Here is a 26,315-nt window from a genome sequence, read left to right as displayed (position 1 = left end):
GCCAGGTAGGTTTGTTTATATAGAGAAATATGTCAAGCGATCCAAAGAGTTAGGGAGATGCTGAATGAATGAGTAAGAACATAGAAAATGGATTTAATCTGTAGAACTGTGAGCTGATCTACTTTGGTGTACATAACAGGACTGTGAATACATTGTCAAAGAGATCTCCTGGAAAATTCATAAAAATCTGACAGACTAGACGTTAAAAGAATGTTTGCCCTTTCTGAGGTGTTTATGACCACAAGGCAGAGTTTCAGAATGAAGGTTAATCTATTGAGGTCTAAGATAGGCACATTGAAAGAAGAGGTTGATAGATTCTTGATTAGTCAGGTCATAAAAGGATATGGGGAAAAAACAGGAGATTGGGGCTGAGAGAAAAATGGATCAGCCATGATAAAATGATGCTGCCGACTCAATTGGCCAAATGAGCTTATCTGTTCCTTTATCTTATTCTGTTATGAGTTTATTACCATTACAGAAATAATGGTTGGTTAACCAAAGCTGGGAAGTAAATCACATAGGGTGGACAACCTTTGTATATCTCCAACCTGGAAAACTTCAGAGGTTCAGTCATCATATTCATTAAAAATGAGATTGAGAGATTTCTGGGCTTTAAAGGAATCAAGGGATATGGGGACAGTGCAGGAAAATGGCATAGAGTTTGAAGATCATTCTTCTGAAGGCTCAAATGTCTGTATGACCTACTCTTACTCCTACCAACACACATAAAAAATGCTGATGAATGCAGCAGGCCAGGCAGCATCTATAGGAAGAGGTATAGTTGATGTTTCGGGCCAAGATCCTTCGCCAGTCCTGACGAAGGGTCTCGGCCGGAGATGTCGACTGTACCTCTCCTTATAGACGCTGCCTGGCCTGCTGTGCTCACCAGCATTTTTTATGTGTGTTGCTTGAATTTCCAGCATCTGTAGATTTCCTCGTGTTTGCGTCTTACTCCTACCTTTTGTTTTGTTCTTTCTGGTGAGAATAAAAATTCCTCCATATGGTAATGAAAGAAAATACGAAGCTGATGGAACAAACAGGCCTACAAATTCATCTGTGTTGAACACAAGTTAGCTATCTTTGAACTTTCCATCATTTACCTAACCAAGGATATTGTAATGCTGTGGGAATCCATTACGTATGATGCCCAGAGCAATTTACCATATAGATCTTTCCCCACAACCTTCCACATTCGATTAAAACTGACCACTGAGTGTTGAAAATTAGATTGTGTAAGGGATGCTGAGGGTGATAGAAATAATTGATGATGATAACCAAGGGTACAAGGAAAGCTTGGGGTACAAGACTGGTAGAGGTGATTGGAGTCAGGACAAAGATTAATGGAGCCATGAAGACAACAGCTGTTAATGGATGAAAGATAAATAAGGAATCCACCTTCAGAAACATTAAGTTGATGGACCCCCAGAAAGAGCACAGATGGGTATACACCCTTAAAGCAACAGTAAAATAAGTTCAGTGTTTTGAGTCTCACACATCTGTGAAACTTACAGTGCATGGTCGATAGAATTTGCATTAGAATTGATGTCAATCATATGTCACTGCACATCTAACACCTTTTGTATTTGCAGAAACAGCAACTAAGTAGTTGATATTTGTTGCTCATCTTTCAGATAAAAATTACTCATGTGTCATATACAAATGTTGAGCTATACGAGCAAATTTCTAAGCCTCTGTATTATCTACTGTTTCAATGAACTGAAAGCAATTTTCAGACAGACAGTTGGAGAAAGCCATCTGTAAACTATCAATATATAAGCAGTGATTCAAGGTGATACATTTGTTTTAGCAGTTCTTGTGATGAAAGGTAATACTTTTTGCTCGGTTTAAGAAATGACTTGTAGCTCATGCAGTAGGAAAGTTTTTCTATCATTTATGGCCTCCATTCTTCTCTGAAATGTATGTAACTTTTGAATTATAGTGGTAGTCAAAGCTCTAATTATTCCTGAAAATGATTTCACTTTGACAATCTTGTGGAAGTTTTGTGCAAGAGTAGCTCTTTCAGTAACTGACAGAAAAATTTACGTACTGGATGTTTATTTTATTCATTCACTAGATGACAGCAGCAGCATTTAGTGTTCTTGACCTGAGTGGATTGTGATGCAAGTTCAAAAAGGTAAGTAAAAATTCTACCATATTGCTTTGAGGCTAGATAAGGATTGCAGATTTCCTTTACTACAGGCCATTACTAATCCAGGTGAGGTTTAATAATATCATTGTCACCATTGTTCATGTAAGTTTTTTGTAGTTATATGCTGAGAAGGAGAAGATTTTAGTATATCCATGTCAATTTTGTGTTGGGTGTATTTGTTCCTGCTGAACTTCACTGTATAGCCTTTCTTGCTGTTTACCACTACAGGTATTTCTATTCACTCCTGCTGATTTGTGCGTTCTGCCTGTATGATGACAATTTGATGGACTAAATCATTTAAACTAACAATATGGACATTGTTTTATTTCAATCTAAGCTACAGCTAAGTTTTAATTCTGTATCCATACTGTCCCGATTGCCATCTTATGTTGAATAAATTATTTCATTGCGGTTTAATTCTCGATCAATTTGATACTTTATTTTAACAGTATTTTACAAATGAGCAATGGGTGTACTTAATCACGGTGCTCGGCTGAGCTGCTGTCTTCAGGCCAGATTGGTTTCAATCATATTTGTGGATTTAATGGCAATTTGAGAACTCATTTTATTCTCTTTAACATAGAGTACAAGGTAAATCTGCATTGAAGATAAATATCTCAAATGCTTCAGTAACATAATTAAAAAAAACCCTCATCATCCACGTGTATAAACATGCTGTTATTCTTGAGGAAAACAGGATTCTGAGCAATCTTCTGTTACAGATGATGTAAATAAAGTGCAAAAAAAATTGCTGCTATCTCCTACAAATAACTTTCTTTAAATGTTTGGAGATTACAGCTACGCTTATTTTACCAATTTCATCCAAAAACAAAACAAATCCTGAAAAAGACATCCATGTCAAGGTGTCAACCAAGGACACAAAGTGCAAAGCAATCAAATGAGACTGAATCAACATAGTGCAGTGATGACAAAACTCTCCATCTGGCAAATCAACCTACATATTATGCTATTAAAATTTCACTGTCATGAAATTTTGATGACACTTCTTTTTCTCTATGGCAACCTTTTCTATAACTTATAATATTTGTTGAGAGTTTCACTGAGTAACTGCTCGTTGTCCATTATGAATTAATTTCAGCTAAGGCTAACAAGTCAGCAAGAAAAATATTCTTGATTTTAACAGATACAGTTTGAATGATGTCCGCATCTGACAATAGAGCATATGTTGAATTGGTTTCATTTAAAGAAATTCCATTGTTTATATAGCCATTTATAGAAGTTTGTTTCAGACTGTTCAAATGTTGCAGGTTTACTTTTGCCAAGTTAGAAACTTCAGCTGCTACTGTACTTAACCAATGAAAGCATGCAAGCTCAATAAACGCCCTTAGGAGTAACAGGCTGCTATTTAAAACCGCAGTCCATACATCTTCTATGTGATAATACACAAAATGAACAATGCAGCTTTCAAAACTTTAGGAAGACATTTCTTCAATTCCTGAGTTTGGCCATACCTTAGTTCATGAATTAAACTGCATATTGTTGGGATTGAAAATTCTTTGCTGACAACAACTGAAAAAGGGCCCACCCACTTCGCATGTGGGATGGGATACCACAAAAGATATAAATACCACTGTGGATGCATCAAAAAGTATCAACAATTATTACCTGAAGAGGTGTTACAAGAAATTTCATCTGCTGCAACGAAGACGAACTGATTTCTGCAAAAGAAGATAAAATTGACAATACTGCTTGGTGACAGAGCACGTTTGACTGGAAGATGTGCTATCTGCCCACTGATCTGATGATTAAAGATATGAAGGGGTAAAGAATCTTTATTTAAATAAATATTGGAGAAAAGGCTTTGAAATACAAAAATTATCTAGTTAAATTTTATTAGGACATGCACTCAAGCATGTAAAAGTTTATTGGGTAAATGACTATGCAGAGTATGACTAAACTTTTTAAAAATCTTTTTAAACGACATAACAAAAATGCATTTAGAATATTGCATTAAAGTTCTAAACAGTGATTTATTCTTAATTGAACCTATAATAAAAAAGTTCTTTTGCATAGTAAATTTATTAACATATTAGTGTTCAGGGCTGCTAAAGATACCTGTTGCTTTTTAATCTATTGCATAATAAAGCTTTTAAAGGAGATTCTAACAATATTTGGTGCTTGAAACATTTTATTCAAAGATCTCCTTGCAAGCTGAAATATTATTGGAAAGATATTCTTTAGCTCATTACTTAACATCACCAGTTTATATGCAAATCATTTAAGTGCTAACTTATCAAACCTAGCTCTGTGCTTCCCTGAAATTACTGTGATAAATGTTCTTTCTCCATTTTACAAGACATATAATCTGAATTTGCATTAGAATTTACATTTAAACATTTTAATTGAGTCAATCATAACCATTTTCCTTTGTAAGATATCATGACTGTTCTTCAGGTCCATTTCTAATTTACTAGTGCATATAACCATCTCCTTTTTTTAATTGGCTCTGATAATGCAAAGTGAATAATGAGAATGTAGTAGAATGGTAGCTACTGCTCATAAATTTAATTTCACCTTGTAAATTCTATAGGTTTCTTGTAATTCTCTGTAGTTTTCAAATTAAATTAAACATCTTTTTCTGCAAATGAGTATTGCATATCATTCCTAAGTAATCCAATTTAATATACAGTATATGTAAGTTATGATAAAACATAACTATCCATCATAATCAAATTTTTGAATTGTATGATGAGAATGTAATATTTATATAGTTGAATGATTAATATATAATTAATCTTTAGATCCTAAAACTGATTAATTATAATAATTTAAGATCTCAAAATCTGCAATCTTATTATTCTGGAGCAAGTTTATTATTCTGTGAAACAAAATTTGGGTTGAACTCTTACTTTATGTTGAGATTAATCTCATATAATATTTTCCATTGTTAACCCAATTAAATGGACAAAAGCATACAATAGAAACGTAATGTACACATTATTGATCGAAATTTTGCATTCCAACATTCTCCTATCTGTTTTTCCATAACCAAAAATGAAGCATTTATTGCAAACATTTATGGGAAATTAGCTTCAGTCTACACAAAATCATACCAACAGCATCTAAAAGCATACTGGTGCAGCGCATGCAAACTGGAGTTTATGATTCTGCATTCAATGTACAAACTGCATGTGCATGGATATAGAAATGCAAACAGTCGAGGCTAAATTTATTCAATGGCATATCTTTTAATCGAGTAATTCAATGATATTCAAGAAAGGAACCCTGGTTGCAAGCTATGATACACAAGCCAGTACACTGTACACAACAAAATGCACTAATCAAATCAAAAACCACCAGGCAGCCAAACAAGGCAAAAATCCTTGCCCTGGGGCTTTACTCAAGAAGCCACACAGTGAACTTTTGTGATGGGTCTATTAGAAGTGATATAGTTTTACAGATAAACTGATTCCATCGTGAATATGCACTGACAAAATGACAATCCACCCCTCTTCCCCAAAACCAATAAGGTACAAAAGGGCTTCAGAGTACTACAAAGTGTGAAATGACAAAGGGTCAGCACAAATCCTTCATATTGCCATTAGTACTTACATACTCTTCAATGAACATGCTTTCAGCAAACTTGGTGACAAAATTTTAGCTATGGACATGCATTATGTAATACATAGTGGGTTAAGTCATTTGTTCCGCTATTTATGATTCTGCTTAAAGATGAGAGCAGTTTACCTTTCTGAAACAAGCTTAGCATATGTTAGGGGTGTAATACTGATGCCTGTATGTTAAGTTAACTGTGTTCAGTAATCTGTTGCTGTTTGAGTACTTGATACAAACAACGACTGACTCTGGCTCTCGTGGATTTAACTAGTCATGATATTTGTGACCAATATCTTGGTATCAATTTATTTCTGTGCCATCATTCATGTGACTTTGCTGCATTCCAAAAGTGCTTCTGATAAAAATTTACTTGTAAACTATCAAAAATGCAGAAAATTGCAAAACGGTATTAAAAATTAATACTGAAAGAGGCACGCTTTTTATATATTTAGATATGCTTTTTGCATCAGAAATATTCAAAATAAGTCCATGATAATAAAATGCAATAGAACAAAATGTCAAAGAACAACACAGTTTTATATGCAGATGTCATTGCATTCGAAGTTTTGTGCAAACGTGCAAACAACATACATCCACCTTTCACATAACACAAATAAAACAATGTGTGGAGTGATTATAAATTAGAAAACAATAGTATACTGTAGTTTCATTAATTCAAAGCATTGCTTACACAGGAAACTCTACGGCCTTAACACTCCTGAACCTTCCGAAGCAAAGATAAACAAGGCAATCAGTAGATTTAGGACTTTCAGATATTTATTGTTAAAATTAGTCAACAATGCATTGAATTAGGATGTTAGACAGCTATTATTTAGTACCGCTGTAACCATACCATATTTTGTTACTGGCACTATAAATATCTCTGTATATTAAAATTACCACATCGCAATTAAAAGGCCCTATTTGCTTTTCCAATTTAAACATTATTTTCAGCTATTACTAGGCATACAATAGATATCTAATAGGTTCTACAATAGCCACTAATTCTCATTGCATTACCGAATACAAGTAATTGTCCCTTTGCTGCTACTTCAGAAGATACACAAAAAAAAATACATAGAGGAATTCTACTGACTGAATTTAAGAGAGACAGGGAAAAAGATTTTGTTTTTGCAGAAAATTTCATCAGGTTTCCACAATTAGGGAAGCTCCATCACAGTCCCTAAGCCAATAGTACAGCAGAGATTGAAACAAACCTGAAACAAGTCAATCCTCTGCATGGACACTTATGGGGAAGGGAATGTTCAATTCAAAGAATGTCATGATAAAAAACTTAAAAAGGGTCACCACAGAGCAACTTTTTTCAAACTATATAAGGCTCTTTTATTGAATTTCAGTGTTAAAAATAACAAAAGTTACCATTTTAAAGCCCATTCTGTGAAATTGATCAGTAGATCTCAAATAAATGAATAAACGGCAAAATGAAAAAAAGCTATAGATTGTCAATCAAAACTCCATCTGGGACCTGGAAAGCATTGATAAAGATACTGCGTGCCAATTACAAAGGTAATTCTCTTATCCTCTGGCAAGATATTTGAGAACAGAGATGGAAAATGATGGTGTGTTGTTAGGATCGATTACTCCTGCTGGGAATCCATGTGACATGTCAGTTGGTGTAAGTATGAAAACTTCAAGGGTCAATTGTGCTAACAAATTGTGAAAGGGTAAGGGGAACTTTAGTTTGCTGTGTCAGATTAATCTATTTTATAAGATGGAAATCCGAGTCCACAATTGACTTTGAAAACTCCTACACTACTAAGTGTTGAGTTTTATAAGAACGTGGTTTTAATACCAATGTGTCACCAGATGAAAGAACAGTTGGTTCAAAAGATTTAACAGATTGATTTCATTAAAGAGAACACTGAAGGTAAAGAAATTGCTGAAAAAAAATCTTCATTAACCAGGCAAACGCCAGTATCTTATCAAACTATCAGAACAAATAAAGACATAATTACCAGATGTGAGTTACTAGAAGATAAGAACATCTATTCTGAATACTCACAGAACATTATAAGTTCTTACTAACCCAATTCTTGAGAAAAGTTGTTGCTTAAATATGAAAGGTTAATCATATAGATGCTATAATGATACATTAGAGTGATAAATTCCACTGTGGTTAATAGGTCTGCTTCACATGGATGAGGTATGGCTTCTTAGGACAGGGCAAAATATGGTGGGACCCTCCAGTCTCGTCATGCTTGAGGTCAGATTGGAGGGGGATGCTTGATCTTGAATGGTCATATGGCATTAGGAATTTAATTCATATTTTGGAAAAAAGTCTTCAAAATTTTATTGACAGTATTGATGGCACTTACACACTGCTGTAAGCAATGCAAATGGAAGGGCCCATTTTACCATGGATCAGATCTAACACCCTTCAGATGAAACATCATTGATCCAGGCAATTATCATCTATTTAAACCACTTTCCCTTCCTAATCATTAACACAAATGTTCAATAGGGCGGGAAAAAAAATGTTTAATTATCAGCCAAAGTAGCATGTAAAACTGCTTCTGATCTATTTTTGAAACAGCGCCAGTGATGTGACTGAGAGATAAATTTAAGTAAAGAGCTAGATCTTCTGATCAATGTTAATCCATATCTACTTGTCTTATTTTCTTAAAGTAATTTAAATTCTTCCATCCAAACTCTTCTCAATAACTTTGTTTCCAAATGACATATTTTGCAACTGATAGTAACTTGCTAAATCCTCCAAATGCCAGTATGCAAGTACATACCAAATATGGGATTAGGTTATCCACATCAAAGTAATTTCTACTCTAATCTCAAATGGCGTCAAAATGATTACAAGTGGCATTAGAGATAACATGGAATCCCAAATCAGGATTGGGATGAAGGCAAAAATCAGCCACCGTTCCTGACCATGAGTATTTCCCACAATTCTTACTGTGGTGACATAACATAAAGTGTGGTGTTCCTCATTTTAGGCACAGAAGGAATGAGCAACCAGTGCCTTTTTTCCCCTGGATGGCAATGGCATTGGTGAGTGGAGTCAGGTTGAGGGGAGATATCAGTGATAGGTTTTTACACAGGGAATGATAAGTGACCATGGGAAGCGATGGTAGAGGTTGATACATTTAAGAGACTTTTAGATAGGCACATGGATGAAAGAAAAATGGAAGGTTATGGGGTATGTATGAGGGAAGGACAGCAGCAATTGAAACCACAGTACATATCAGGTCAGCACAATATCGTGGGCTGAAGGGCCTATACTGTGTTTAATATTCATAATGAAAGTGCTTGGTATTTGTTCTTCTGTTCGTGAGAAACAGCATGGTGGCAGGCTCTTCAGCCTACCATTCCCATGCTCATCAGGAACCATTGCCCCACAATAATCCTATTTTTATTCTTCCCACACAACACACGATGGGCAAATTACAGTAATTGAATTATCCTAAACTAGCATGTAGGAGGGATGTAGAATACCCAGAGGTAATCCACAGATATACACAGAGAATGTGTAGACAGTGTCCGAGGTGAGGATTGAACCCTGGTTCCTGGAGGTGTAAATAATCAGCTTAACTGCTGCACCACTGTATGACCTGAGCAATTGAGTGATGTGTGCATTTTGGATCTTCTGCAGAAGATCTAATTAATTACATGGTGCAAGTTCCTTTCTTTGGTGATTCAGCAAATAAGCAGAGTGTTTGGTTCATTTGTCTCTGTTGCTGCTCTTTCCCTATAAAGCTCCCTCCCAATCTATCCGATCTAATTCTATCAAAGTATCTTTCCATGTTCTCCCTGCTGTGCTTATCCAGCTTCCTCTGAACAATACAGGATATTTTTCACCTTAAAAATTGCTGACTTGCAAATCATTTGTGAGATTGCACTGTCAAGATGCAAGTTACATATGCAAATTACTCTGGACTTACTAACATAATTCAGCACATCTTTTACTGGGGGAATAAGCAATATACAAGGCCTGAAACATTAATCAACAAGGAGTAAACTTTGTCACACCTCAGACCTCAGCTGATTGAGATGTCAGCATTGGCCACTGTTTACAGCATTGATCTGTAATCCAAGACATGACAGGGGAAGTTATTGAAAACAATATTGTCGTCCCAGCTTGCAGTGTCTGACATCAGGGAAGAAAAATGTATTTTATCTGGGGAATAGACCATTAGTGGGTAGAAGAGAAAATGTCATTGAGTGCTTGAGTGTCTAACAGGATGAAGCTTGAAGGAGCCTCGAGTAAATCTGAGCTGAGCTATACAAAGTATGAAATTATATTCAGGAATGTTATTAGTAAGCCTGAGATATTTTTCCTTTCCATACTGCAGAGGGTGAAATTAAAACGTTCCTGTACTGTATTATGACAACAATTTCTGCTTAATAACGGAAGTTGAGATATCTTTTGAAAAAAGTTCAATTCACATTTATTCATTCTGTACAGTTTGATTCAGACTGAAGTAAAGCAGTCAAATCCCAGCAATTTGCTCATTCCTATTCTGATTCTGTCGGGCTTTTTTGGGAGATTTTCAGTTTAAATTGATATATTATCCTTTTACTGAAATAGTAAATAAGAGTTTAATCATTGTGTTTATCATAAATATGATTATCATTAATCATAAATTTTTTTTAAAAATATCTTTCTTAACCAGGACATCTAAATTAACAGCTTCTGTGGAAATGGCATAACAGACATCAATGGCCATCTTTGAAATGATGCCATAACTCCTCCAGGGTGGAGCAGCCATATCACTCTGATGTCACACATTCATAGTTTAATTATTTGATCGAATGATAGTTATCATTTATGAGGTGCCATGTGAACCAGTTCCTTTTTATCCCAGCGATGAATCACATGAATAACAACACAGTAAATCAATGGCGGAGTGGCTTCCTTACCTGTCGCTGTAGGCGGCAGCAGTGGCAGTAGCAGGTTGGGCATACCTGTAGGCAGCATACCCACCCTGGAAAAAAAGGATAGCCTCAGTCCATCTGCAATCTCACAGCACAGCTTTCCCAGTATTTTCAACACTTATGGAAGCAGATCAACATTTATGCCTCGAATAATAATCTCACAATTCATGAACCCAGTGACAACAAGAATTTTTAAAAAAAATTTGTTTGCTGTAAGACAGATATAATTTTCAATTCTATTGTACTAAAACTTATCACATAATTTTCCATGCCAGATCTGGTCTATTGATCTAAAGTCGAAAGATATTTTGCATGTGATGAAATGAATAAACAATATCTCATACCCTGACACTTTTAACATTTTCAAGGAAAAAGAATTCTGTCTTAATCATCCAAACCAGTGTAACTGATGGGACGTGTATTTTCTCAAATAATGTGTGTTCTGATAGTTAAAATTCAGAGTAGACACCGGCATCCTTCATTTTTTAAATAAACCTAAGTAGCCAAAGGTAAAGTACACGGACAGTGTAGAGACGCATTGCAGTGGTGTACCAGAACACTGAATCATTCAGTTTTCGATGTTACTTTATGCTTATTACTTCCCATGTATAGGATCTCCTGTCTTGGCCAGATCATTAGTGGGGAATATTGAGTAAGGTGCAAATATGTTACCTCTAGAATAACCAAATACATATTTTAATGGCATTCTAAATTATTACACCTTGAAATACTATTGGTTTATATTGTTTAAGTCCAAGTTCAGAACTGTTAAAAAATGTAAGCTTTTACCCTTGTGACAATCTTTGAATTTGAAATAAGTAACTTTGATGTTTTTCATTTTTAATGGTTTAGATATTCATCACAAAAAAAACAGCATCCAAAAGAGAAAGAAACTTAATTTCCAAATGAACTTGAGTTTTGTAATTGGGAAATTTGACCACATTTCTATTTATTATTCAACATAAGGCTATGTATATTGATTTTATTCAACAATAGCTTCCTGCATTGTGTAAAGATATTATCTCCTGCTAAACAAGTGTTGAAAATACTGAAGGATCCAATATAATTTTCTTGAGAAACGCTAATATATTGATCCATTTGCATTTGTTGGCTCCGTTATTAAAACAGATTATTTAAAAACATGGAAATTGGAATTAAGTCATCGGAGTACAAATTATTTTAATTAAATTAGCTCTTGCTAATTTTTAAAGTTTGGATAATTATGGATCTTCAATTAAGCAACAGGACAAACAAATGCACATTTAAAATGAATTGTGGGCAGTGATGCATCAATTGTCAAACTGTGAGAATGGCAGAGGCCTCCTGTTCAATGGGCCAGAATGTTATATCAACCATTTCTAAATTATCTCAGCATGCCAATTAACATACAGAATCCAATCTCTGTAGATAAAGCAAACACCATTTACGATCCAATTAAAATGTGGTTGGAAGTGGCCATCCCACCATCCTTTGGGACAGCCTCCTTATTGTGTATTCTTTCAAGTGCAGTGGAAGAAATAAGAATTATGAAAGTCCTGATCACTAAGCATTCAGCCAAGATTTCCTGTTCAATATTAACATACATTCACAGTAATTTTGCCACTATTCACCCCGAGCTCTAGTTGTTTAGCAAACCCAAACTGTCCCAAAAGGGCATAAATGTTCATTCAAGGTAAACCCTTCCTGCATTGATAAATGCCCTCTTTATTTCACAAATAGTAAAAACATTTGGTAGCAATCCACATTCACTGTGACATTTCGCTCATCATCCAGTACTCCATACCTGTGGTAACTTATTGCCAAACACAGGTTCTCGATACACTATTCTATAATGAAACAGAAATAATGTTTTGAATGTAAAAAGAATGAATAACCCATGAACCCAATAAGCCATTCCTCTTCAAGTTTGCCTTTGATTTTGAACCATTGAAAGTCTAAAAATCTACACAAATTAAGTATCACCAAATCAACAAAAATACATAGGCAGTGTGTGAGTTATGGGGTAAGATTTTCACACTGTCTTTTTTTTTCTCTTAAACTGAAAGCGTTCCTTCCTTTATTAAAATTTTACACAACCTAATTTTTCATAGTCTCTGGAAGATGAATTGTAATGGCTTCGAAGCCAGAATGTAATTTATATTTCCTAATGTTGTCTAATGCATTTTTTATATTTGCATCAATTAAATTTAATCAATTTAAACTTGGAGGCTAAGTCCTAATTGTACTACTTCAGCAGAAAAAAAAATCCAATGCATGCTGCTTCCATGGGGAAATTGTAATGGTACTATTTTTCAATTCGATATAAAATGTATTTTTTTACACAGAGTACTGACTATAGGTGTACTTTGCATTCATATATTTTGAAATTTGTTGATTTCAGAGACAGAAGAAATTATATTTGTCTGTATTAAAGTTCTACAAAACATGTCTTGGACAATAAGTAATGATAATTGTAAAAGTAAAAGAATTAAAAAGCTTTGGACATGGAACAAAAGAAATGATTCTAAAGACCCTTCTGATCTGGAAGTAGAAGTTATTCAGTTTCCTTCTCACTAGCAAATCTTAATTTCTTAAAATACATGGGATTTGGTAACCTCAACATGGAAAATACTAAAAGCTGTAATATTTCCTGTCCTTCTTAAATATTCATTCTTATTTCTACACAACCTCCTTCTGAGTAATAGCAAAGCAAGTAGCCTGAAGTCATCAATTCTGACTCATTTCATTCAACAGAATTTACTCTTCTAGTTCCTTTCCATAAAACTTGGATTTTTCTAGCAGTTCTTCAAGAAATGCTGAGCATTTTACAATGTAAGTATGGGTAAGTTTTCAGACTCTTGGATGAGTGTGGAAATCCTGGAGTTCATTGGTGAAGTCATGGCTTCTGTATGTCATAGATCTCCCCATGAGTCTGATAACTAAGCAGGAGCTTGCTGTGATTTCCAGCAGCTGCCCTGGGACTCTGCTGTTAGATCTAGTGATCTTGAGGAAGAAAGGTAAAAACACATAGATAAGTTGAATTCTTCTCAATTGTATTAATTTAATTTCCAACTGTCATTTGTTCTATGTTTTATTATTTACAAATGGATTTAGTTGATTTACATTCAGTACTTTAGGCTTTCCCCCCTTAGATTGGGTGAGACTGGAACTAGAGATCATAAGTTTAGGGTAAAAGGTGAAATATTCAAGGGGAAATTTTATTCACTCAGAGGGTGGTTGGTGTGAGTGTAAAATGAGCAGTCAGCAGAATTGATAGTTTAGGTTCCGCTCCAACATTTAAAAGAAGTGTGGATTGGTGTATGGTGTTTGGAAGAATATGGACTGAGTGCAGGTAGATCAGATAGGCATGGACTGGATGGGCCAAGGGGGCTGTTTCTGTACTGTGCTACTCTATAACTATAACTTATTAAAAAATTAGGTTTTTAAAAATTTTGCGGATAAGCGCATTCAGAAGCATTAAAGCATATGAACATTTTGACAGGTGCAAAGTTTGACTCAGGGCTTTTCAGACTGTCAAAGATTTCTAGCATTGTCGTGTATGACTCTGTGGACCTGTGTGTACTCCGGACCTCATTGCAGGTCTCCTAACCTGTCTGCACCAGCAATATCATCCTACCCAATCTAGTCAAGGAAAGTTTGGTTTGTGAACCTGAGCAGCATAACTCACTCTAGAAAATCCTAGACAATGAATATTATAGTGTTGGAGCATTCCGCTACAAGGATCTTTCTAGTAACTCGACTGGATACTGGGAGATCATTTTCTGGGAACTCACTGATTTTAAATATGACTTTGAGTATTTAATTTGGATCCTGACTCCTAGCAACTGACCCTATAGATCCTTTTGTTTGCATGACTCAGCGCACCAATCATAAAGTATGAAATATGCCAACATTGCCTGAGGTAGGAAAACTAAGTAATGGCAATGGAAGCAGGAGAAAATAATATTCTATTCTCCCCTTGCCCATCTGTCACTATAATGAGCAACAGAACCATTATTCTTATACTACAAAATCCGCAGCTATCACATTCATTTAAACACTAGAAAATGTGTACATAACCAAAAATAAATATGATATGAAACTAAATGAAAAGAATAGCCTTAACAAAATAAAACATCTGTAGTTTCATCCATTAATGGTTAAACCAAAAATGATACCTGTTGTGCTGTTATTTTTATATTTGCTTGGTGTGTATTTAGAAATTATGAATCTGAGAAGTGTACAGGATAATAAGCCAAACTACTATTTCAGTCCTATATTGTGAAAAATATTCGTGGAAATGAACAGTGAGTTTTGGGATAATGTAGATTTTGTGTAATGCTTTCTGGAAGGTTTTAACACAATGTAAAATCTGAGATGCACAGCAGAGAAAACTTGTAAGAAGAATGGCTTTGGTAATGAAATAAAGAATGGCATGCGCATCACAAATACTTACATAAATATCTGCACCATAAAATCCATCCTGGTAAACAACACTGCAAAGATTCACACACAAAAAGAAACATTTCTTTTAGTTCATTTTCACATGCTAGGGAGATAGCAAGTATTTCACCAAAAAAGATAAGACTACTGGAAAAATAAATATGGTAACATTGATGCTTAAGTATTTGAACATATAGGAATTTACTTGATCTGACTGCAGCATTAATGAAAAAATATCATACATTAAGAACCAAGAAATAAGCTAGTGTAAACAACGACATAAAAGATACTAATAAAACATATACTCTGTGTCCACTTTATCAGGCTCTCCTGTACATCTGCCCGTTATACCTGCCGATATCAAACATGTGGCAGCAGCTCAATGCGTAAAAGCATGCAGACATGGTCAAGAAGCACAGTTGCTGATCAGGTCAAGTTTCAGAATGAGGAAAGAAATGTGATCTAAGTGACTTTGACTGTGTAATGATTGTTGGTGCCAAAACGTATCTCAGAAACTACTGCTCTCCTGGGATTTTCACGCACAGCAGAGTTTACAGAGAATGGTGCGAAAATTGAAAAAAAAAACTCCAGTGAGCGGCAGTCTGTGAGCGAAAGTGCCTTGTTAGTGAGAGAGGTCAGAGGAGAACAGCCAGATTGGTTTCATCTGACAGGAAGGCGACAGTAACTTACATAGCCACGCATTACCACAGTAGAGGAGCACCTCTGAATGCTACAGCAACAGAAGATCATGAACACACACTCAGTGGCCACTTCGTTAGGTACAGGCAGTACTGTGTGTATCGTATTGGTTTACTTCTTATGCTGCAATATTGCCCTGTCAATTATTTCTGGGATACAATCAAAGTACTTTGTGTATGGGGCCTTTGAAATAATTGCCAACAAATTGAAGCAATTAATGTTTAAGCAAATTATGGAAAATCCCTCCTTAATAAAATATCTTGAAAGAATTAATTCCTTTAAAGGACTATGGCTAGTAGTGGCACGAATGTGAACAATTTTCCTCTTTGTTGCCAGTTGTAATATAGGCTGCATACAACTCAGGGCCAGTGGGATTGACTGAAAATTTAGCCAAAGAAATTAGGCATTGTAAAAGTTTTTATCCGCTGTTCAAATGCTGAACCGCTCCGATCTGCAGCAATTCTCCATTGAGCACCCAGATGGGAAGATATGTCACTGGAGACAGACAAGAGGAAGGAAGGTGTCACAGACAGCAGTGCAGTAACGATTGCAGTCACAGATCCAGGGCCAGAAACATTTTACAGATGACATTCATTGTCCTGGTGACTTTCTAGTTGCACCTGCATTCATGTGCCACACCTTAACATTAGGGTTTGGCAAAAAAACCTTCTGAACCTTCACTGAGAACAGTGTGGAGCATCGGTGAGGGGCCCCTCTATAAACTGTGACAGCATCACATTGAGGGTTGCAGAGCAATATGGGGAAAACCTCCATCAACTGAAAAAAGCTCCACTCCATCAATGAGCAGCTTGTGTGTAATTACAACTTGAAAATCCTGATGATTGATTCAAAATACCCAGGATTCAGCTCAAATGCTTTTATCACCTGGCAGTCCAATTGGCCCTCAATCCCTAATGCATCCTCAGGTCAGGATGAGCCTGCTTTGCATTAACAAATGGTCTGGATTTGTACTGGCTTTAACCATCCTAAATAACCCGGCACTGCTAGTGGCTGTACAAAGAAGCAGAGGAACACAAGCATCAGGAGGAGCATATGGAGCTATAGGCGGGGCTAAAAGATAAAATCAACAGCTCCACTCTTGGCTAGGCAGATGGAGATTGGTCAATTTGACTGTTTTCAATAACGTTCGACTCTGAGGTCACATCTGGTCTCCTCCATGTTCATTATGCCAGTATCCCTTGGGCCAAAGACAAAGATTGCCACATTTAAGATCTAGGCCGCAGATCACAGAACAGTTTAACACGTGCCCTTCATCCCACAATGTTGTGCAAACTAATTAAGTTAAAAGTGCCTAATTAAACTAATCACTTCTGCCTGCACATGATCCATTCCATTCTTTGCATTTTCACGTGCCAAATCTGACAGTCGATTAAATACCTCTATTGTATCTGTTCCCACTAACATCCTGGCACCCACCACTCTCTTTGTAGAAAACTTTCCGCACATCTTCTCCAAACTTACCCCGTCACTTAAAAAGCAGGCCCTTGAGCATGAGACACTTTGACCCGAGGAAAAAAGGCACTGGCTGTCTATCTCTATCTCTTATAATTTTATGAATTTTATTGTGTTTTTCTTCAGCCTCTGCTGCTCCAGTGAAAACAACCTGAGTTTGTCCAACCTCTCCTTGTAGCTCATACTCTCTAATGCAGGTATTATCCTGATAAAGCTCTTCTGCACGCTCTCCATAGCCTTCACATCCTTCCTTAAATTAGGAAGTGGCCAGTTCAGTTTTATAAAGTTGCAACATAACTCTTGAACTCAATGGCTTTCCTTATAATGAAAGCATGTCATACTCCTTCTTCACCACCCTATGAACTTGTGCAGCCACTTTCAAAGACGCTCAGTACTTCAATGCAATTGTGTTATCTGCAAACTTACTAACCCACCCATCCACATTTTCATCCAAGTCATGTACATCACAGATAGCAGAGATCCCAGTACGGATCCCCACAGAACACCACTAGTCACAGATCTTCACCCAGAATAAGACCCTTCTACATTCAAAAATGAATTCTAACTTCATACATAAACAGAAATACTAATAATAGCATCAAATAGTCATTCTTGTGCAGTTTATGTCTATCTCATTATGTGCCATGTTGTATGATATGGATGATCCTGATCTTAGGACAGCAGTAGTATCGTGGCCAGCACAACGCTTTACAGTGCAGGCAACCTGGGTTCCATTCCCGTTTCAGTCTGACGGAGTTTATACATTCTCCCTCTGGGTTTCCTCCGGGTGCTCTGGCTTCCTCCCACAGTCAAAAGACGTATTGGTTGGTAATTGTAGGATAGATTTAAACTGGGGGAATGCTGGGCAGCATGGCTCGAAGGGCTGGGAGGGCGTACTCTGTGCTATATCTCAATAAATTAAAAATAAATATAAATGATTGTTCCAGGCAAATTTTTCTACAGAATTAATTTGCATTACCTTCTTCTCTACAAGACAGATGACCCCAGCCATTATCACTACTCTTCAAAGATTTTCTGCCTGGCGTCAGTTGTCACAGAACCAGGACTTGTGATATGCTCCAGCTGCTCATACAAACCATCCACCATCTGCTCCCATGGCTTCACATGACCCTGACCTGGGGGACCAAGCAGGTGCTACACCTTGGCAAGGTTGCTGAACTGCAGGCAAGTGGAGGGAAGGAGCACTTTATACCTCCTTTGGTGGAGACATATCCCGAACCCACCACTCCACATTCCCATTAGGTACCCATGCTATCTTGTCTGTTGCCTGACAGGAAACAACAAGGGTGCTTGCAGGAACTGGAAAACAAATGATTGCCAGGAAACAAACAGTTTGTGATCAACTCAATCAATGCCTCTCTCCAGGAAAGTCTGACAGCAATCCTGAAGAAATTGTTAGTGGGCTAATCATTGAGTGATCTGACATACTCAACACAGTTGGCCAAAACCATGAAAGTGACAGTCTGATCAATAAGTATAGCAGTTAGACAGATGTTGGCTTCTTCTGCTGTTGCAATGAAAACAAAAAACTTCATTCTTCAGATCAGGTGGCATAGAACTAGAACTGACAATCACTTCTGTTCAAAGCCTTAGGCAGACTTGTTGTGGCCTTAATATTGCTCAAAGCACCCTGGCAGGCAGATCTATTTACCAAGTATGCCCTTATGCACAGAGATCAGACATCTTCTGCAAACAATCCCATTGTAGTCTTCAACTGAGCCTCTTAAAGCAGGACAAGTCTTTCAGGAATGGCACCTATTTACCAATTTACCCATCCTTTACCCACGGCACATAGGTACCCCATGCTTTACACTCCTACAATAAGTTGATTACCGGAATCCAATTGTTAACTGTGGCAGGTCATGCGATAGCTGTTTTTTTTTAACATCTTTGTTATCTGTTGGCCAGGTGGGAGTTCTTGGAAGGATTTAAAAAAAAAACTACAATTGGGCTATGGTGAAGAGCAAACTGGTTGGAAATTAGAAAATGTGCTCCATCCTTACAAAACAAACATGCAAATCAGTAGTGAGAGTGGAATGCGAAGAAAAAGTAGAATATGAGGAGGATAAAGATTTGGGGAAAAAGTTCAACAACATATTCTACAGTTTTGTTGTTGCCTGTAGCCAAAGATTTGATGATTATTTCTCTAATTAGGTAAAGGACTCACTTCCTCATGGTAATGTGGAGCTGGAAGTCTTGGTGACCCTGTAGTTTGCTGCAAGTACAAGCAATTTTTCATGGCTTATTCTGCAAAAGAGTGCAAAATGTGTCAATGAAAGCCAAGAAATTTAATCAGGAGTTGGGTCAGGCATGGTTGGATAGTGGGAGCATGTACAGGGTGTGGCTCCGAACAACTGACAATCGTGAGAGGGCATGGTGGTTCATGTGATCATATTTGAAGGGAGTTGCCATCAGGTGAGAAAGGAGGTATCTTTCTATGTAACCTGTGTTTGAAGCAAGTGTGTGTGTGTATATATGTGTGCATGTATTAGTGTGTGTGAATGCATGCATGTGCTAGTGTGTGTGCATGTGTTTGTGTATGTGTTGTGGGGGAATGATTTTAATCAGTGGTAGTTTTCCAACATTGAATTGAATTCCTTGGGATTTCATTTCTGGCATTCACTTTTCCTCTGCACCTCCTCCCAGCCAATTTCAAATTCATGGCTTGCAGCTTCCTGACACCTTATGAATAGAACAACTCTGTTTTTCTGAGAAATGGGATGGTTGCTCTGTGCTGTGGTCCATCACCATTTACAATGATGACCAAAGCAAGAAAGTCACTTTTCTCACACACAAAGAATAACCCTAAGAGTTTCAGACTGTGAGCCAATCATCATTGTGTAGATACTGAAATACACTTATAATGTGAGGCCACTAAAAGCATGCTAAGTGCTGGCTGTTCACAGTAATCATGATTAAAAGGAGTAAGCAAATACTTCCTTTGCAACAGTCATCAGCTGATGGTCACACATTGCAACTCCCACAACATTTCACCACTACTATTAATTTTTCCACTTTAGGCCAAAGTTCTAATGAGTTTCACTTCCTTCTTTAATGGACAAATACAGTAAAAAGTTCCATCATACATTTACTACCGCATTTAATGCTTTCTATCAGAATTGGGTTTCGCTAGAGATAAACAGATTGTAAGGCTAAGAAATTACCAAAATAATTTGTAAGTTAATTGGTGATTTCAGAAAATCATCTACATTTGTAGGTTCTGTCTAATCAGTCCTTTTCACATTAAATCTTTCCTATTTTCCACCTGTTATGTTTTGTAACTCCAAAACATAAAACTAATTGAAAGAAAAACACGGGAGCTCAGGAGAATGAGCCTTGGTGTCGCTTTTACTTTCAGCAAGGTGTACACATGACATGGTAGCATAATGAGGTATTCCATTCACGTACTTTAACATATAACTGTAATGAATTAGATAAACAACAAAGAATGCTTAGTCAAACAACATATTTACAATATTCAAGTATTACTACAATACACAACACATACTTTTCCTTTAGATCTCTCTTCCCCACCAAGCCTTCCTGAATCTTCAACCTACTTATGTTTAAATCTCCTGAAAGGAGGTTGGCCAGAAATGTCACACATTTCACTCAACAGCTGCTTCCTGACCCATTGAATACTATTGGCATTTTCTGTTTTTTATTTCAGAATTTGAGCAAGTGCAGAATTTTATTTTAATTCTAACAATATAGCATGTAAGAAAAAGGATCAGGAGCAGGCCATATGTCTTCTTGAGATTGCACTACCATTCCATAAGACCACAGGGCCATTGCCTCCATGTCCTGCCTTTTAAAAATAGAGATAGCATGTGATTCCACCACTTCTAATAGTGAGTTACTGATATCAACCATTCACTGTGTAAAACACTTTCATCTCAATTCCCCTTCAAAATTCCTTTTTCCCATTTAAACCTCAGCTGCTTTTGGTTTTGCCCCTCACACTATGGGAAAATGATTTTGACTATCTATGTCTCTTCTAATTTTACATACCTCTATCAACTTCTAATGTTCCAATAACGAGACAACTAGAATGGTACACAATACTTCAAATGGAGTCTAATCAGTGTTTTGTAAAGATGCAATTTTTATATTTTATGCTTCTCTCTATAAAAGAAAGCATTCCATATGCCTTCTTCACCACTCTATCTACCTACCTGCATTGCCACTTTTAGGGAGCTATGGATGTGAACCACAAGGTCCCTCTGTTCATCAACATTCCTAGACACCCTATCATTTACTCAATAGAACACAAAATATATCCATAGCACACAAAATATTTCCATAGACCCATAGAACATTACAGCACAGAAACAGGCCTTTTGGCCCTTCTTGGCTGTGCCGAACTATTTTTCTGCCTAGTCCCACTGACCTGCACCTGGACCATATCCATCCATACACCTCTCATTCATGTACCTGTCCAAGTTTTTCTTAAATGTTAAAAGTGAGCTCGCATTTACCAATTCATCTGGCAGCTCATTCCACATTTCCACCACTCCCTGTGAGAAGAACCCCACCCCTCAATGTTCCCTTTAAACTTTTCCCCCTTCACCCTTAACCCATGTCCTCTGTTTTTTTTTCTCCCCTTGCCTCAGTGGAAAATGCCTGTTTGCATTCACTCTATCTATACCCATCATAATTTTACATACCTCTATCAAATCTCCCCTCATTCTTCTACGCTCCAGGGAATAAAGTCCTAACCTATTCAACCTTTCTCTGTAACTCAGTTTCTCAAGTCCCGGCAACATCCTTGTAAACCTTCTCTGCACTCTTTCAACCTTATTAATATCCTTCCTGTAATTTGGTGACCAAAACTGCACACAATACTCCAAATTCGGCCTCACCAATGCCTTATGCAACCTCACCATAACATTTCAACTCTTATTCTCAATACTTTGATTTATAAAGGCCAATGTACCAAAGCTCTCTTTACGACCCTACCTACCTGTGATGCCACGTTTAGGGAATTTTGTATCTGTATTCCCAGATCCCTCTGTTCTACTGCACTCCTCAGTGCCCTGCCATTTACCTCGTATGTTCTACCTTGGTTTGTCCTTCCAAAGTGCAATACCTCACACTTGTCTCAAGTTATTGCACTTGTCAATGTGCAATACACTCACACTTTATCCTTGGTCCTCCATAGATATTGCCTGACTTGCTGAGCTGCTCTAAACTCTTGTGTGAGTTCTGGGAGATATCCAGTATCTAGAGATTTCCTGTGTTTCTATTTACTCCGTATGTCCTATCCCTATATGACTTAACGAAATGCAGCACATACCATCCAATCCCAACTGTCAATGCTCTGCCTAACTTTGCATCCAATTTACATCCTGCTCTCGCCTTAAGAAGTCTTATTCGATCTTCACCTTACCACTAATTTTCATGTCATTGGCAAACGTATTAATCATTCCTCCTACATTCACAACTGAGTTATTAAGTAATAAGTCACAAACATTAGGGTCCCAGTGCTGATCCTAAGTGGACAGAGAATTCTTTCACCATCCTCTTGACTGTGTCAATATTGGATCTAATTTGTTTACCTTGGATCCGACGTGCCTTTACCATCTGCTCCAACCTACCATGCAGAACTTTTCAGCCTATCAGCCATGACATATCCAAACTCAGATTCAGTACAACTTCCCATGTTTTCACATATCTCCAGGATCTTTCACTAGGTTAAGTGGTTCTTGATCTCCCTCTTGAATATATTCAGTGACTCCATTTCATTGCTCGCTGGTAGAAGTTGTTCTCCATTTTGAGAATATTGAGTCAAAATTCTCAAAATTCTCCATCTCAAAAGAGTGACCCCTTTCCCTGATATAGTGTGACTCAGTTCTGGAGAGTTCCCAATATCCACCCGATCAATACCTTTCAGAATTCTACTTATTTCACTCAGCTCAGCTCTCATTATATAAGGCAGTTCAATCTGCTCAGCCTTTCATCATATAACAACCCCTTCACTTTAGCCAAAACCTGGTGAGCCCTTTCTACATTACCTTCAATACAAATAAAGCAACCAGAACTGTATGAAAATCTCTAGATATGGTCTTACCACAGCATCCCATAGCATTCCATTAAAGCTTCCCTACTTTGATATTCCATTCCTTACAGTAAGATTAACATTCAATTAGCCTTCTGATTCTCTAGCTGAACTGGCATGTTGACCTCTGTGCTTCACGCACAATTATTCCCTGATCCCTTTGTGCCACAAAACTACACACTGACCCCAGATTTTTCTTTATCCTTGTCAATACGAGGTAATTTTATACCAATTTATATATTCACTTTGATGTTAGTTAAGGCAATCCAGCTTTAACTTATTAAGAATTAGGCTGATAGAGAAGACTCTTCATTATTTTCTGTTTGCATTTGAACAGTGATCCAGAAAATCCAATCCCTTTTCCACTTAAATGATGTAAGCAGTTAGTACAACACTATAACAATTCGGGCATTCTGGAGTTCGGATTTCATGTCTGCCACTGTCTATAAGGAGTTTGTACAGTATGTTCCTCCTGTGAACCATGTGTGTTTCCTTTGGGTGCTCCAGCTTCCTCCCACAGTCCAAAGATGTACTGGTTAGTAAACCAATTGGTCATTGTAAATTGTGCACTGAAAATTAGGCTAGTGTCAAATAGGTGAGTTGCTGGGCAGTGCGGCTCATTGCTCCAGAAGGGCCTGCTTCGCCAAATAAATAAATCATTTGTCCACAACCAGATCCAATGAGATCATCTTTAGTTTTATTTGATTAAAAAAAACAGAGAATCTGAACAAAAAAAAAACAGCTTACAAATTTGAAAATGTCAAGGTTCAAGATATGCAAAAAGATTGAAGGGACATCAAGATCAATTTTATTCACATGGACTTGGCTGAAATTGATGTTTTAATTTGGAAGTTTGTTACCTTTTAACATATAACAGGTGGGCATTGAACATTAGTTAGGAAGTCCTGTTGTGGGCTTATAAAACTTTGGTTAGGCTGCATTTGAACTCTTGGGCCATTCTGGTTACCCCCATAACAGGAAGGACATGGAGTTTTTGGAGATGCTGCCTGGATCAAAGAATATTAGCTATAGGAAGAGGTTAGTTAGACTTTGATTGTTTTTTCTGGAGTATCAATGCCTAGGGGGGACTTGATACAGGTTAGTAAGATTGTAAAAGACATAGGAAATGTAGGTAGTCAGAGTTTCTTTTACTCATGAGGGACATGTCAAATGCTAGAGGACATAGTTTTCAGGAGAAAGGGTAAGAATTTAAAGAAGATGTGTGGGGTAAATTTATTTTACACAGCGGGTGGTAGATACTTGGAATATGCTGCCTGAGGAGGTAGTGGATACAGAGACAATGCTGTATTTAGACAAGCAAATAAACTGCAGACAATGGAGCGTATTGGACCATGTGCAGACAGATTCAATTTAGTTTAATCTGGCATCCTGGACAGCACAAACATTGTGGGCTGAAGGACCTGTTGCTGTTTCAATCTGTTCTATGTTCTTTGAAAGCCAGTAAGAGAACTACCTAAAGCAGAAGAGTACGTCATGAATTTATGCAACTAAGATACTACTGTGTTGATTGAACACTAACTGCTTCTTAAATTGGATGTGAATAATGAAGCCCCCTTGGCTTCTCCCATAAATAAAGGCAGGTTGTCAGCTGGTGGAAACAGATAAGTGGCTTTACCCAGTAAGTCTGGAGCTTTCCCTTCTAAGGTAAATAAGAGCAGCTCCCATCACTAATAAAGGAAATCTCTCACAAAGAAGGAGAGAAAGCGGTTCTCAAATGGCTCCCAAAAGCCATCTTCACCTCTTCCATGAGAGAGTTTAGCATTATTTGTCACATGTACATTGAAACATAGAGTGAAATACATTGTTTTGCATCAAATCCAATCAGCAAAGATTATGTTGGACAGCCTGCATGTGTTGCCATGCTTCTGGCACCAACACAGTATGCCCACAGCTTATTAACCCTGTCTTCAGCCAAATAAAAGGTGGTGATGAGTTAGCACAAGAGGGAGATTGAAAATCTGGCTGAGTGGTGCCACAACAACAACCTCTCACTCAATGTCAGCAGACCAAGGAGCTGATCATTGACTTCAGGAGAAGGAAACAAGAGATCCATAAGCCAATCTTCTTCGGGGGATCAGAGGTGGAGAGGATCAGCAACTTCAAGTTCCTTGGTGTTCTAATTTCAGAGGATTTGTCATAAATATTTGTAAATGCCATAACGAAGAAAGCAAGGCAGCACCTCTACTTCTTTAGAAGTTTGTGGAAATTCAGCATAACATATAACCTTTGAGAAACTTCTATAGGTGTCTAGTGGACAGAATATTGGCTGGTTGCATCACTGCCTGGTATGGAAACAAGAATGCTTCTTCATGAAATATCCTACAAAAAGTAATGGATATGGCCTAGTCCATCATGAGCAAAGCCCACCCCACCCCTGAGCACATCTACGTGCAGCGCCGTGGTAGGAAAGCAGCATCCATCATCAAGGGGCCCCACCATCCAGGCCATGCACTCTTCTTGCTGCTGCCATTAGGAAGAAGATGCAGGAGCTGCAGGACCTACACTACCATGTTCAGGAACAGGTTTTACCCCTCAACCAACAGGCTCTCGAACCAGAGGGGATGACTTTACTCACCCCTTCACCGAACTGTTTCCACAGCCCATGGACTCACTTTCAAGAATTCTTCATCTTGTACTCTTGGCACTTATTGCCTATTATTTATTTGTTTGTTTTCTTTTGTATTTGCACAGCTTGTGTTTTGCACACTGGTTGTTTGTCTGTCCTGCTGGGTGTGGTCTTTCATTAATTCTATTGTATTTCTTGGATTTCCTGTGTATGCCAGCAAGAAAATGAATGTCAGGTTTGATTAATATGGCATATATGAACTTCGACAATTAATTTTCTTTGAACTTTGAAACTCCTCATAGGCAGTGGTAGGAATTGAACCCCAATCTTACTGCTGCCATTGTAAAGTGTTGCACTAACCAAGAGACTCCTCCCAAAGTCCTCCCTGCCTCTTATTTTGCCAAAGTGGCTTGGAGATTTAT

The 26,315-nt window shown here is 37.3% G+C and overlaps 1 protein-coding gene across 15 annotated transcripts in view; it reads right to left on the bottom strand.

Moving 5' to 3' along the window:
- rbfox1 (RNA binding fox-1 homolog 1) overlaps nt 1-26,315 on the bottom strand; it is a 1,583,823-nt gene that overhangs the window by 27,386 nt on the left and 1,530,122 nt on the right. For 10 of the 15 annotated variants that reach the window (XM_063058997.1, XM_063058996.1, XM_063059001.1 and 7 more), the window contains 4 exons: nt 15,069-15,108; nt 10,619-10,683; nt 6,417-6,449; nt 3,776-3,828 (listed from right to left, as the gene is read on the bottom strand). In XM_063058997.1, the coding sequence (XP_062915067.1) occupies nt 3,776-3,828; nt 6,417-6,449; nt 10,619-10,683; nt 15,069-15,108 (191 nt within the window). The remainder of the gene's footprint in view (nt 1-3,775; nt 3,829-6,416; nt 6,450-10,618; nt 10,684-15,068; nt 15,109-26,315) is intronic. The other 5 variants (XM_063058998.1, XM_063058993.1, XM_063059000.1 and 2 more) reach the window with 2 other exon arrangements.

This window comes from Mobula hypostoma, chromosome 9 (assembly GCF_963921235.1).
Source record: "Mobula hypostoma chromosome 9, sMobHyp1.1, whole genome shotgun sequence".
NCBI classification, from domain to species: Eukaryota; Metazoa; Chordata; class Chondrichthyes; order Myliobatiformes; family Myliobatidae; genus Mobula; species Mobula hypostoma.
The sequence above is the reverse complement of the archived record's forward strand: the minus strand, read 5'-3'. Positions and strand labels throughout refer to the sequence as shown.